The sequence below is a fragment of the Phallusia mammillata genome, chromosome 1 (assembly GCF_965637545.1).
Source record: "Phallusia mammillata chromosome 1, kaPhaMamm4.hap1.1, whole genome shotgun sequence".
Classification (NCBI taxonomy): domain Eukaryota; kingdom Metazoa; phylum Chordata; class Ascidiacea; order Phlebobranchia; family Ascidiidae; genus Phallusia; species Phallusia mammillata.
This window is the reverse complement of record NC_137252.1, coordinates 34,821,562-34,836,994: the sequence shown is the minus strand read 5'-3', so window position 1 is coordinate 34,836,994 and position 15,433 is coordinate 34,821,562. Positions and strand designations below refer to the sequence as shown.

The following is a 15,433-nucleotide window of genomic DNA, read 5'->3' as shown; positions in this document are numbered from 1 at the left end:
AAATGAGACTCGATGTGTGTTGCGTAACCAGAATAAAAGACAAGAACTAAATTGGTCTTTTGTGGATCATGTCGGCTCTATGCAGCAAGCGTTAAGAATCGTAATAATGAACTTACTCGCTACTGCAGACGACCGATACGAGCCACGAGAAGCAGAAGAATTAACAAGCTTTCAAGTCAAGAACAACACACCACGCGCACCCACTCGCCCCCGCAAATTGGCTAGAAACCAACACTTGTTCCTTTAATGTCCTCGTCCCTGATTTACATTTTCGTTCATACTTCTGAACATTCTGTCTGCAGAAAATGCGCTTAACGCCACATCTCACAGCCATCCACCTTAAGGAATTTAATCGTTTTTGTTTTAAACTATTGGGACATCTTAACATAAACAAAGCAAATATTTTGCTGTTTTTCAGTGCCGTTCAAGTTTATGTGTTTGTTTGTATACGATTTTGACTGGTGCACAAGATTGTGTTTCTAACTGCATTTGTTTGCTTTTTGCCTTAACATTTGCTTTGATCACCGATGATTCTGTTTTCCATTGACACGTTTTGTTGCATGATGACACGACAGGGGACAATTTTACAGTTTTCAAACTGCCGAAAAAATGTCGATAAATAAGAATGCCGGTTAAACGCGGTGCGGGTAACATCTTCAGTTGATTTTCAGTTACATGTTGAGAGATGGACAAATGAGTTTATTTATGTTAAGATGGCAAAAACAAGACATTTTTCGTGGGTGGTAAGCATCATAAAAACTTTTGCAAAGACGGTGAAAATTAGGAGTACAAGCAAACACAGAGTAAATATCGTGGCAAGATTTTCATGACCCTTTTATAGTGCGGAATCCCACATCGCGTAACGTTAATAAAATAATGACGTTTTAGTTGGTAATAAACATTAACAGGTGTGAATTTTATTACTATGATCACGCTTTATTCTAAACATAAATTGTATGTTCGGGTATTAAATTTTTTTCAATAAGCAATGTTACTAAACCTCTTTTCAAAAATGTTTGCTTTTTAGTATCACGAGGGTCACAATCAAATCGTAAGCAAAAGACAAAGTTCTGAAAGTTCGTGAACATAGCGTTAATAAAAACGTTTGAATCTGATGTTGCACTTTCATCAGATATTTCTTCGTCAATGTCGGAATCTTGAATAAAGTCATCCGATGTAGATATTCCACGACTAAAACAAACAAACAAAATAACGTTCAGTATGGTTAAGTCACTATTTGGTTCAATAGGTAATTTTAAACTAGAAAATATTTGTGTTTCAATTACACAAACAAACTTACAGGAAGTCCGAGTCTTTCTAATTCTGCATATAACATCTGTTTCCCATCATCAGAAATTCCACAACCCGCCAGCACCAAATTGGTCACATTGATTAAACAACCAGATATAATTTCCACTTCGTCCATTTCGAACTTGTTGCCAGTCAGATCAAGAAATTCCATCTGCAAAAAAATTGATGATTATTTATTGCAAATAGTAACTGAACGAACTGAAAAACAAATCAAATTTCCCATAAAAAGTGGTGTAATTGTGCTGTCATTTATTCAATTTCGTGTTTCAAACAATGTCGAAATAGCAATTCTTACCGGCATATCAAGGTGCTTAATTTCTCCGCACAAAACCGCCAAGCCATCTGTAGAAAGCTTGCATTCTTTCAGCACCAACTTTTTCACTTTGTTTATGAAACAAGAAATAATTGTGAGCTCTTCAACTCCGAACTCGTTGCGACTCAGATCAAGATATTCCATCTGCATAAGATTTAATGATATTATTTGTAGAGATGTAACGAATAAATTCGGCGAACCAACCGAATCATTTATGACGTCAGGGGAAGTCGTACGCTACGCGTTTGACAAAAAAACACATGATTTTGTACCAGGCAAACAGTGGTGCTACGCAACAGAATGGTTGTGTTTCATTATCATTTTAGTTCTGTAGGGTTTAAGGTTGCCTCGGCCATGGTTGCAAGCATGCCAATGAATTACTGACTTATTGCCTGAAGTGGAAAAAACGGTAATGTTTGAAAATCAAATAGACACAGTTTTAGTCATGGCATAACTTGAAAGATTGTGTTGTACCTTGTTAAGCGGTTAAGCGGGGAAAAAAGACACGTTTTACGCTTTACAGTTGTTTGTCTTTGTGTGACCGATTTCGTCGATCAAATTCGCTACGTCACATGAGAAGTGACTTTATTGTGCCGTCATTTATTTAATTTCAGGTTTGTAATAATGTGAAATCTTACCGGGATATCAAGGTGTTTAATTTCACTGCACAAAACTTCCAAACCAGCTGCAGTTATCTCATCCTTTAGCACCACACCTCTAACTTTGTTTAGACAACCAGAAATAATTTTGAGTTCATCAACTCCTAACTTGTTGTCACACAGATCAAGAATTTTCACCTGCATAACATTGAATAAATATTTGTCAGAAATATTAAGTAATTAAACAAGTTGAAATAAGTAGATATTTATTACTGACAAGTGACATGATTGTGGCATTGTTTTCTTTAATTTCAGGCTTTGTTGAATTGAATCAATTTTTTTTAATTTTATGCAGTTTACACATATCAAACAAATAAAACTTCCTGAAGAGAAAAATCACAATCTTGACAAACCTCGTGTTTCATTTCATTGATTCCTCCACAAATCAAAGTCAGTGTGTCTGAGTTCAAGTGGCATTTGTTAAGGTACAGCCACTTAACATCTCGATCCAACCTCACAAGGATTTCAGCCAAGGTATGAGCTGCACTAGATGAGATGGGAGTGTAGCTTAAATGTAACATCGGAGAAAGATAAGTAGCAAGCAAATTCTTTTCATCATCCGAGCATTCTTGTAAGTCCGTGAATAGATCTTAATAAACAAACATGAGAAACGTTTACATCAGCATATTTAGACTTGGAACTCAGGGATCCACAGTGGTTCTTAACTCGTTTCAGGCCATAGACCACTTGACCAAATAAAAAATGTTGGGTTACACTTACAGGTGTATAACAAGCAACAATTTCCATTTAGTCACCAAGTATAGGGTGTTGTGTGGGCCACTCAAAGTTTCATTAAGGACAACCAGTTGCGAACCACTGCCTCAGCAAAAAAAGATCTCTTACCAATCAATGCATATCCACGCAGGTTGGTTTTCATGAATTCGATGTGCTTATCACGAAACATTTTTACTTTATCTGCAAAAACAAAAAATGGTTATATTATTTATGAAAAAGAAAGGGCGGTAAATGCAAACAGTAAAACCCAGAATAATTGTAAAACAGTAAAACGCATATACAGTACAAGTAAACGTTTAAATTCTAGCAACAGGTTTTAAAACTCCGTTGAGAAGACAACTTTGCCACCAAAACAAAATTAAGGGAAAAAGTGGCCAGATGTAGTCAGAATACCTGCTCTTTGTTCCTGCATTGCTTCTGCTAGATTGTAACTGTACATCGAAGTGCTGGGACCAACCAATTGTGGAGTCATACCTGTCATAATATTTAAAGTTAAAGTAACTTAATTGATGAAATATCTGTACTCCCATCAACTAAAAAAGCCCTTTAGGCAAAACAAAGAAATTAATACTGCTAAAACAGTAAAACATGCTGTATGTTTGATGTTTAAATTTGATGTAAGTGCAATGCCCTTGAACTAAAAGCAATTACAGTATAATTTTATGTTAATCCTAGGTACTGATCATACTTTATTGAACAATAAAATAACCCATGTATAACTTAGCAATCCACCTTTTCCTTCTCCAAGTAAGAGACCACATAAAAATCGCCGAACCATCGACCAATGACCTCCTTTGGCTACCTCAGTAACAATTTTGTGGAATTCTTCATCAGACATGAACTCAGATATGTACTTGGCAGCAAACATTTCCTGTAACATTTGATGCAAGAAGTAAAATAGCTGGTCACCATCAAATAGTCGTTGACTCGGAAAACCAATTATACGAGAAAAGGCTATGATGACATCTTGAACAACAGTGGCATCAAGATCTCCAAGATTTTGTCTGTTAAAAACAACTGTTTTTTGCAGCATTCCTTCATATGCCATTTTACCAATTGGTTCCCATAACTTGCCAATGTCCATTTGACGTGCATGTTCGGAGTATCTCAGTTGCTCTAACACAGTTTGAAAAACCTCAGTGACCGTTTTCACTCTTTTTACACCTCTATGCAAAACAGCAAAAACAATAAACTGCAGTAACAAAGGATTGTGACAAAGTCCAAAGAGTTGTGGGGTTTTTGTGGATAACAAATCCCACAATTCATCTGCTTTTTCCCCTGCCAAAGCACAGAACAACTTTTCCATATCTTCAGTTGAAAGGTCATCAATATAAATGGTGATAGCTGGACGAAGCTCAGATGGGATTTTAAGAATTGAGTGTGGGCGTGATGTGAAAATTAACAACGAATCTACAAAAATCTTTTTGCAACAAACATTGGCTACAAGCTGCTGAATTGTTAGAGGTGTATCATAATCTACATTAGGAGGTTTCATGTTTTCAAGAGTCCACACAGCCTGGTCATAGCCGTCAAACACAAAAACACACTTATCTTGGTGTTCTACCATCCATTGAAAGGCATTTTCTTTTGTTTCTTTATCCAATCTCGGACAAAGAAAGTCAACAAAAAGTTGTTTGTATGTCAGTGGTTGCTCATAATTTAGGTCCATGAACCTAATAAGAAACTTGGCAGATTGATTTGGCTGGCTGAACTTTGCTAATTGTTTTGATAAAGTTGTTTTTCCAGAGCCAGGTGGGCCAACTATTGCAATAAACCTTTTACTTAAGTTTAGGTTTAAAATATCAGTGAAGAAGACAGGCTTTGGATTTGCAGTGGAGTAAAGTTTCTGTTGTTGTGTAGATGGTGTGAAATTCACTTTTCTCACAGGACCCTTTCCTCCATATGCTTCATACTCATGCATTTTTGGATGTACATCAGGTAGTTGGCTATATTTCTTTTTTGGATCATGAAGCACCACACTTTCTGGTAAGCTTTTTAAATGCTGCTCCTGGTGCTTTTTAATGGCAGCATCTGAAATCAAATTGCATGTAAATCAGGTGATAATGTAAAAAAACATGCCAATGCTAATGTTCTATTTTTTTGTTACTTATGCAGTTAAATGGTTGATTCTAATTTGTGCTGGTTATTTACACAAGGATATAAAGCGCTTTTTTTACTTTCACCTGATGTTTTAGGCACAATGTTGGTCACTTGCAGCAAATGAAATTGAAATGTATATAAATGCATACCACACTAAAATGGAGTATATGGCAAAGGTTTACTTTACATATATAAATGTGTGTAGGTAATGGTAAAAAAATCCACTGCAATCATAAACAGTCCTATTTCGGTAACTTGTCGTTATATTGATAGATGGCGTTTAGTAAATATTATTGACTGTTAAATAAGCTATTGCTGCCAGGCATAATGTATAACCGAGTTTTGCTCCTCCGGCAGTTTTATTATAAACCATCGTATTGTTTATAATAAAACTGCTGAATGAGCAATACTCGGTTATTATTGTCCTTTTTTGGAAGAAATGTCCTTTTTGACTTACAAACTTGGGTTAGGTTTATTGATTCTCAGCAGTTCACCCTAGATCAGTGGTTCTCAAACTCGGTTTTCGGGGCTGCATGCGGCTCCCAACTATTTATTCTGCGGCTCGCACCAAACCTCAGAAAACCACCAAACATTGCTATTTTAGCTTTCAAAGTAATAATCTTCAGTGATTTTCTCAAGGTTTTGTTTTTTTGCGGCTCCCTACACACTTAAAAAATACCATTTGGCCCCGACAATAAAAAAGTTTGAGAACCACTGCTCTAGATGTTTGTCACCATGATTTGTGATCGAGTGTAAAAATACAACCTTTTTTAAAACACAATGAAAGTATTATTAGTACCCAAGGGAAGTTTGTGTAGTTTCTGAGCAAGTTTTGTTTTTTCCCCACTAGTTCAAGTTACAATAGACCTGTTAAAACTAGTGCTCAAACAACAATTGGGAAATAACTAGATTTTTACAAAAATCTATTGTAAGCTTTTGAAAATACTTTTATTATTGGCTAATAATGTCAAAAATTTGTCATTTTGTTTGCAAAACTGTTAGTTTGCAGTGATGTCCATTCTTTTTTTAACAAATATTTAACATAATTTAGAACAGGAGGCTCCAATTCAAAATTTGTCCTGGGACACATTTTCAACATACTTTATATTTCAAAATATTTCATGCTTTATTTTAACAGAAAAATAATGTATCACCATGATTGAATTTATAATTTTTAATGTCGTGATAGGGCGTGGGTTAATTATTTATTCATTTTAGGTTGTTCAACCTTCGATGGTAAGTAAAACAAAAAAACTTGTTTTATTTGACCCGATATTATTATTTGTCTCAATAACACCACCGGTTGCATCAGGTCCGCAGGCCACGTGTTGGAGACCCCTGTTTTATAAGATAGTATAATAGCGAAGAGTTTTTATGCTTAAATAAGAATTGTTTACCTTTGTCTTCTTCAGTTGGTGACTGCCTCTCAGAAACATTGTTGTAATCTGATAAAAATAAATTATTGAAAAATAAAATTATTCAATTAAAAACAGAACTGTTAGCGAACTTAGTAATTCTTTTCTTATTATTGAAATCTCCTTTCAAGAAAAACGACTGCGACGATTCAGGGTCATTAAAATCAGATCAAGAAGGTTTTTCTTGTTAGCGAACTGGTCATATAAAATGCAGCTAGTGCAGATGATTCACTGACCAGTGCAGGTTGTCAATCGTGCTTGAAACAGGTTTATATAATAAACGGAAATAAGCTCAACTCAACTCGTATAAGCACTAAGGAAAAGTGAATGTGTAGGATGATGTCACAGGTAGCACATGGAACTGACAGTGAGTGGTAACAAACACATAAGAACTGGAGATATGTTACTATCATTGATGGTATCCCATACATTTTGCTCTTACTTTTTTGTTATTGCTTTTACAACCCCCCAATTCAGTTTACTACCTGCACCGAAATGACAAAAGTAACTAGAAAAGTGGCTTTCTGATATACTTCCATTTTATATATTCTATACGATATTTACCAATTTACTACACTATACACAATTTTATCTACATACATGATTGTTTTTGCAAGCAAAAACGAATGGGTCCCCACACGCGTGTTTATGCGGATTTACGGTAAACCTATGTGGCGGTTATTTTTATATTCTTAAGGACAAATTTTTCACAAAGCATAAACTTAACTTTAAAAGTTCTTTACCGTATTCTTTTAGCATCATTATTGTCATATAATTACAAAAAAATCGGTGAAAAAAGAACGGGGAAATACATTCAATTTAATCTCTTGCTTTGACCTTGATATTGTGGTTCAAGTTCAGTTTTTAAACACAAATTTTCCTAGAAAGCCTTAACTGTTGTATTAGACACTATATAAAAAAGTCGTTTGCTACAAAGGTATACATAACAACTTGTTTTTCACTTAACTTTGTTTCGCAAAAACGACCGTTTAATGACCTTTCGACATTGTTTTTAATAGCATGCAGTCGTTAGTGTTCAACAATACCGTTTAGACTAATTTATACATGACTTAGGTACTGATTCTTGAATTGATTTGTCAAAAATAAAGAAGATACGTTATGACGAAAAATTTGTAACGGTGTTGTAATACCTACAAGTTGACCTTTAGTGACCCGTGGTTATGAGACGGCGAAGCTGACAACGAGAATTTAAAGACCATTTATCGCGGCGTTCAAAAAAGTTAAGTTTATTAAATTTCATATTTATGTTGATCAACGATGTTTTGCCTGACATAAACGAAACCGAAGTACGTTTATCGAGTTCGAATTACGTCTTAGGTGTAAAACCTGCCCAATACTGAAAATGCGCGTGATAACTCAATAAAACGACACAGCATTGCTGCACAAAAAAACAGCTGATTTCTAATCACCCAAACGACTGTCTCGTAAAACCTCTGTCCAGACGTCAAGCTGAGCACTCCCGCTCTGCTGCCTTAATCGTAAACCAGTGAATTCCTCCCTTGAGACTTATATCTGACTTATAGCGTACACGTATTATGGGTTGTAAAGGTAACTGGCAAAATTTTAAATACTAAACGAATACCCTGCTTAAACAATTGTTAACTTTTTCAAATATTTCTGCACCATAGGGCATGTATTTCTGCCTTAAAACTTTTTATTTCGGGGTTTAAAGGGTAAAAAATGGGCGAATCCGAAAAAAAGATACAAAATTCTTTAAAAAACCTTACATCGCATCAACCAACAAAGCATGAAACTCCAAGATGCTGTACTTTAGTCAGTACAGCCGTTTCAAAAATTTTACGTTTTGGGGGCCTGTGGGTGAACCGCTGGGTCAATCGGGGTCAATTGGGGTCAAACTTTAGGAGGATCAAATTTGGATTATTAACTAACATCTCTGTAAATTTGAATAAATTTGGAGCAATCTTTCTTGACCAAACACGTCTCACAAGCCAGCGTTAGACAGAAAAAAGAAAAAAAAATACGGACAAAAACAATATGTGTCCCCTTCAGGGAAGGGGACCCATAATAATTGTAAAAATGTCTGTACTAAGATGTATTCTGTATGCACAAGTTGTCTGGCAGTTATGTTTTTTAAGTCTATCCATGAAACAAAGTTAAGTGACCAAAAATTCCCATTGCAGTAATTTCATTCATACCAAAATTTTGAAAAACTCAATTGCTTTGCAGACAACTAATTATGCAAACACAAAACAAGGTATTTGGGTTGTGTCACAAAAAGTTTGGAAACCACATCTTATATGGTCCCAATTTCAATTTGTAAACAAAATTTGCATTTAAAATATAACCTAAATTGGAGGCAAAGCTATCATTTAAAAAAACATTACAATGGCTTATTATTCAACCAACACATATTGAATGGAGGTTTAAAAGCAGTTACGGTGTAAGCTTTTCAACAAAGAGAAAATGACCCAACTTTGAGACCACCAATTTTGTAAAGTCATCTCAGGGGTATCAACAAATCTATAGATAGTAGGTAAAAAAGAGTAAAAACATTTCTACAGACAAAGAGAAAATTCAAATAGGGTTGTTTAAGTATTCAATTATAATAATAACTCACAAATATTAGTCTGATGCATGTTCTCAACTCCAACCACCGCGGAACCAGAAACTGATGCATCTCTCAAATCAATATTCAGTTTGTTTGCAACAATTTGTTCTAAACAAAATGTAAAAAATGTCTTTAAAAAAAGTTAAGAAATGATGCTTTAAAATAATGGAGAGCTATTATTATTTACAGCTTCATTTCAAATTAATCAAAGCATGGAGATTGACTACTGATGTTTTAAGTAGTCCAAATTACATAGTAGTATTTCTAAACAATCTATCTACAGTGTGAACCAATACATCACAATGTGGTATTATATAAAACTGTAACATCACATGGAAAGTGTTTTTTTTTTCGTGACCAGAGGTTCTGAACCATATCCAACATTGATTGAGCTGCAGTCAATACTTCCTATGCTGATAATGCGTTTGAATCTATTAATCAGAAAATCTGAAGCTAAAACAAGCTACATATTAACAATTTATATACTCGAAATCCTATTTACGATTTATTACATACACCACTTGACTTACAGCAGTAACATTTAAACTTCTCCTGAAAACAAACAAACAGATAGTTCTTTGGACACTGACAAATTAAGAAGCTCTATAAACTTGATATTATGCCTGGCAGCAATAGCTTATATATTAAGAAGCCATGTTGAGAAAAAAGTATAAGAAATTTGTTCCAAAACCAGCATTGTTTCACAAAAATATGTGTTAAGTTGCTGTAGCCTCTCGCCGTTGGACATTTTATAAGGTTTTCGGGTACATGCAGTCAATTTGATATGTAAGTTTAACAAAAGCATTTAGCCCAATTTATGCAAATCCAAGTATTGTTTTTTGAGATTTTTTAATGTCAAAATTAATAAGCCACTCTGTGACAACGGTTTATTCTTAACTGTATTTTGCTAAACGCAATACATTTATACCGTAATGCTGCATAACAAACAAGATAAAACCTACACACAAACACAAACATTTAAAACTTCAGCACATTAGGGATTGTATTTCTGACCTAAAGGACTGGCAATCCAACTAAAAGATACAAACTTATTTAAAGCTAGAAGGTTGGCTTAGCACATTTTGCCATTGCATACACACTATGACCTATTTTTGAAATGTGAAAATATATTCCCTGCATTTAATTTATGATAGGTCCCCTATTAGCCACCATAGCGATACTAAGGAGCACCAAGCGATATAAATGTGCACCAAGCGAAATAAACATGCACCAAGGGACATAACTGTTCATCAAGCGATATTGAGATGCACCAAGTAGTATAAACGTGCACCAATCGATCCTGTATATTTTAGATGCACCCATTGAAAAAGGCATGTTTTTGCCCCTTTTTTCCTATCTCCCTGAGCGTTGCTTTTTATTGGTGTTTTATACAGTATGTTTTGCACAGTGTGGTTTACAAGGTGATGATTTCAGTTACGGCAGATTTTGTTAACGTTTTTTATTAATTTTACATTTTTATGGTTTTACACAGCTAAATATTTTTGCGTACATTTTCATCGACGTTATGTGTTCACACTTGCTTTCAGATACCGATGATGCCATAAAGGTAGGGTTGGGCATTTGACCGGTCAAATAAAATCTGGTCAATTGACCGGTCAAATACTTGTCAAATAGGTCAAATATCGGTCAAATACTATTCCCAGTATTAAATTGCAATTTTAGTTAAAAGTTGGAAGTTTAATCTTCTTCTAAACCAGTGGTTCCCAACCGGGGAGGAATTCCTCCCTAGGGAGGAATTTTATGAGTTCAGGGGAGGAATTTCATAAAAACTGCAAAAAAATACATTGTAAATGTTACAGAATATTTTTGTGTATACATTATTATGTCCATATAATTTGGACCCAGTTCACATTTGGTAAAGGATTCTGAATGGACATCCCTAATTATAAGGTCTATTTCAAATTGCTATAATTTTTTATGTTATATTTGTTTTTCTTCTTATGGGGAGGAATAAATAGTTCGAAAATGGGCGAAGGGAGGAATGTAACAAAAAAGGTTGGGAACCACTGTTCTAAACCATAAGTAATGGAAATGAAGGTTTCAACTCATGTAAATTTGTTTGTGAAATAGGAAATGTTCAGTTTATATTATATTACAGACTTTTCCGACTGCATTGCATGCTTCATTTCATCAATGGTCCCAACTGTTGGTCTGTAATTTTCATTCAGTAATCACATTTGTAAACTGGATTCTTATAATATTTGAAATAAATTAGTTTAAAGTCTAATTTTGACTGAGATTTAACTGCAAACCTCGCTTATCCTGCTTAAAATCGTAATTTATGCTGTTAAGCTATTGACACATCTCCATTCATGACAAAAAAGGAATATACAAAAGCTTGATATGTACGTACTTTATCCCAATAAGTACTGACCTGTAACTTATCCACAAAAATCTATTCTGGGAAATTATAAGCTAAATATATAGCTACAAACAATTTTTGGATCAACTATAGAAAAAGGGCTGTAGACCTACAAGTTTACACAGATGCTTTAAATTACTTAGATTTTTTATCTGTCAGTCAAAATGTGCAACATTTGCAAAAATGCCCAAGTAAATTCTAATGAACTAACTTCCCCTCATGGACCTATCACACCCGATTTTTATTAAGATAAAACGGTGCTAGAAGTGATGCATGTTTTTTAATTGCATTGTAAACCTTTGTCGTAACGTAAATCAGATCTTAATTTCAAATGAAAAGTATCCCCTAATTGTTATGGGATTTATTTCAAATGAACAAAACACATCTACATTGGCTTAAAAAGCACTTATTAATACAACAGTATGCCCTAAACTGTTCTACTTGAGGGTTTTTAGAAATAAATTACCCTTTTCAACAACCAAAAAGCAAGTCCAAGAAAATTTACCACATTTGATTTTTAAAATTAAAAATAGTATTTGACCAGTTAAATAAAGTGCTGTCAATTGACCGGTCAATTGACCGTATTTGACCGGTCAATTGACCGGCTTGCCAACCCTACATAAAGGTGAAATATATATGTTATGTTCTATAATTCAAAGAATGAATGACTTTTTTTTATAAATTGGAATTACTAGCTGTCCAAATTTAATTTAGTTTTAACATTGTTAAAAACTCACCTACATTAAGTGTCTAGAGGGGTAAACATTGGGACTACAGGGTTTAACACAACAAACAGCTCCTATTAATGACAAATTCTACATGCAATCTTAATTTCATACAAATTCAACATTGTTTAAAAAATCCACCCATTTAAGGGAGGTTAATAGGGTAACTGGTTCGGTTCTACACACAAACTAGTAAATAGGAAACCATAATAACCCAGTCAACAGTCCTGTAAAGTTTGTGATAATCGGCCAATATTTAAAAATGTGCACAAAAACATTATACAAGTGTCCCATTCAAGGAAGGTGACCCATAATAACTTTGTAGGATTGAATTCCATTACGGCACAGATTTTCCTAGCTTATGCCTTGCGATAAGAGAATGCTTAGGAAACTGGCTTGATAATAGGCTTACATACTATAATTTGTTGATAAATATCCAGTTATCGCTGGTCAGCATCCATGCTTTAAAGGTAAACCTACTTATAAATTTATGTTCATCCTAACTTTTCTCTAAGAGGTTGCAGTTAGTTGGTTTTCAAAAACAAAAAAATTAATAAAATATGCCATTTTTTTACCTTTTTCAGCTTGCTGGAAAGTTTTCTTTTGAGGAGTTGTCTGTGGTTTAAGAGCCAAGGTTTCATCTTCCTGTAATTCATTTTAATAATAAAAAGTTATTATTATGTTAAATTATGACACATTAATTGTATTTAGGTGTATTTCTATTCCTTCCCATTTTCCAAACCCTTAGAACTCATTTAATCAACTGACCTCAATATGGCTATTGCTTGGCCCAGGTTGTTCAACAGCTTTTTCTGTTGATAAAGAAATGAGTAAATGAAAAATAAGCTATAACAAAACAAAATATCATCAGAAACCATTTCTGTTTGCTTAAAGCTATATACTTGGACAGTGGACTAAACAGTAAAAACTAAATCAACAGTGACCTGTTTTTCAGTCTGAATTAGATGACGATAATGGCTAAAAAGTATGTAAAAAGGGTGTGAATGACTAAATTAAATGTCACAGTCCATCTTAAACATCTTAACTGATACTGGTCAATCTGGCGATCCCCTACTACGAAGCTGACATGTGCAGCATACGAGGCAGGCAACGGTGCTTGTGATTCGACTTTCGGCGGATTCTCCACTGGGCCTGTGTAGCTCAGTTGGTAGAGCGCGAGTCCCGGAAAGACTCCTGTCGTGGGTTCGAATCCCACCGCAGGCTAGATTTTTCTAGCCTACGCCTTGCCATTTGGTGGTGAATGCTTGGTGACCGGATGATTCGGTATAGCGCCTTCAATGGGCCTGGCGTACTGTGATCCATCTTAAACATTGTTTCATACTAGACACCCTTTTACATATTACCTAGGCATTGTACATGAAAAAAAAATTGAAACATAGTGACCTATGTTTCGACATATTCACACAAACTTAGACAATAGTCCCACACACTGGCGCCCACTTATGGGGAGGCGGGGAGGCGCCGCCTCCCCGGGTATTTGCGTCGCTGACTACGTCATAAACAAGTTTTGCGTTAATTTATGCACATACAGTTTTATAGTAACTCTGTACTACTGCACAGTCAACGACTGCTTACGGTAGTTTGAACAGACAAACCAAGGGCAATGTCTTAGAAAAAGTTTTTGTCCTTATTTCCAACAACTGTCCTTGTTTTTGACTTAAGTTCTTATTTTGTCTTATTTTTAACAATTACAAGTCAAATCCCCGCTAAACCTAGACCTGGGCTGTCGTGAGATGCACTAAGTGTTTTCTACGAACAAGGAGTTGGAACAGAATGTTCCTGGCAAAAAGAAATATGACATGTGATATGTCAAGGCTCATGCAAAGATTTGTTCAAAAACGTTTGTTTCGTTTGACATGAAAGTCGAATTGTTCGTGTGTCCTTATTTCGAGTTCCATGTCGATGGTAACCCTGGTTATATGCAATGAGCCATTGGATAAAAACATGCAAGGAGTGTTTGCGAAAACTCGGTCAGTAACATCGACACAAATTGACATCGTTTAGAAAGGGGGTAGCCAATTTTTTTCAGGGTGAGCCGCATAGCATGAAAATGACATTGACGGCCACATAGCTTACAAGCGAAAACGCAGCGCCCGTTCCGCAATTGTGGTCTACAAAGCGCTTTTGTGGGACCAGCAGGAGCTACAATATTATTAAGAGATAGCGCTACTGTAAGAGATAGCGCTACTAAAATTATCTGACATAAATTACTAACTTCTCACTTATGTCATCACAATTAACAAAGAAAGGCAACTGTATACGCACAGTAACGAACGCATGGGTACTTTAAGTCTTGTCTGTGATGTAACAAACTGTTTTTGGATCATTTTTATGCGTCCTGTGAAGTGCAGAACTAAGTAAACTTAAGACCACATGTTGTTGTGGGTACACTTTCGTAGCAAATTAACTTTCAACGGTTAACTCGTTGTTTTCCAAGATATATATTTAGAACAAATACCTTCGCGGGCTTTACTTTGGTAATTGCTGATTTAAAATAAACTAAACTTAAATGCGTTACATGCAATTTGCTGTGTAAATAGAAAACATGGTTGAAACCAACCAAACGACCTAGAAACGATTATTATAATGGCTTTTTAGACGCATGTGCGCCTTGTTGCGTAAAAATAAAACATGCTTTGTAATAATTGTTCCGGGGAAAGAAAAAATGTTTACTGTATAGTTGGGTCGGCATCAGCTGCTAATGTATACCAGTAGAGAAACACTGTAAAGGCTGTAACTTGCGACGTTAGGTGACGTCCGGGCTGAAAATATTTCCGTCTTTACCGAGCCGCCTCCCCGCCTATTTTAGCAAGTGGGCGCCTATGGTCCCACACTCCCACCTGTTATAAGTTGATCTGAAGCAGTTGAGCTAATACTTGATGTTGAGCCATTTCTGGATCTTGAAATAGCAGATAATTCATGGCTGGAGCCAGCATAACATTTGCAATGTTTCCTTTTCTGTTTGCTGCAGCATTGACCCATTTTATCACCCTAATGCGTTCTTGTAACATCCAAAAAATATTTCGTCTATCAATGTAACACTTAAACACTGTACTAATTTTTGGGGGGACCCAAAAAAGCTAAAAAATTACAAATTCATGTCATATATTTTTTATTTTACTGTTTGAGCGAAATTCTGTAGCAATATAATTCCCAAACAACCCAGCCAATATGCATAAGT

The 15,433-nt window shown here is 35.2% G+C and overlaps 1 protein-coding gene and 1 non-coding gene across 2 annotated transcripts; one reads left to right on the top strand and one right to left on the bottom strand.

Moving 5' to 3' along the window:
- Positions 1-682: 682 nt before the first annotated feature.
- Positions 683-15,327, bottom strand: LOC145234448 (uncharacterized). Its single transcript, XM_080099180.1, has 13 exons — positions 15,093-15,327; positions 13,000-13,043; positions 12,807-12,876; positions 9,133-9,231; positions 6,516-6,563; positions 3,751-5,049; positions 3,412-3,492; positions 3,127-3,198; positions 2,637-2,872; positions 2,263-2,421; positions 1,607-1,768; positions 1,301-1,462; positions 683-1,191 (listed from the first exon to the last, which is right to left on the bottom strand). The coding sequence occupies exons 1-13, from the start codon at positions 15,232-15,234 to the stop codon at positions 1,168-1,170; spliced, it is 2,598 nt and encodes an 865-aa protein (XP_079955306.1). The 5' UTR covers positions 15,235-15,327; the 3' UTR covers positions 683-1,167.
- Trnas-gga (transfer RNA serine (anticodon GGA)) lies at positions 13,382-13,455 on the top strand. The gene has a single exon. It is a non-coding gene; the product is annotated as a tRNA-Ser (tRNA).
- Positions 15,328-15,433: the final 106 nt, after the last annotated feature.

Bases quoted from the DNA above. Each gene is read 5' to 3' on its own strand.
- LOC145234448 (XM_080099180.1), bottom strand. From the start codon at position 15,234: ATGGGTCAATGCTGCAGCAAACAGAAAAGGAAACATTGCAAATGTTAT. The intron at 2,422-2,636 runs GTTTGTCAAGAT...AATGTTATGCAG, and splicing joins TCAATGAAATGAAACACGAG to GTGAAAATTCTTGATCTGTG. The intron at 1,769-2,262 runs GTAAGATTTCAC...AATCTTATGCAG, and splicing joins TTAAACACCTTGATATCCCG to ATGGAATATCTTGATCTGAG.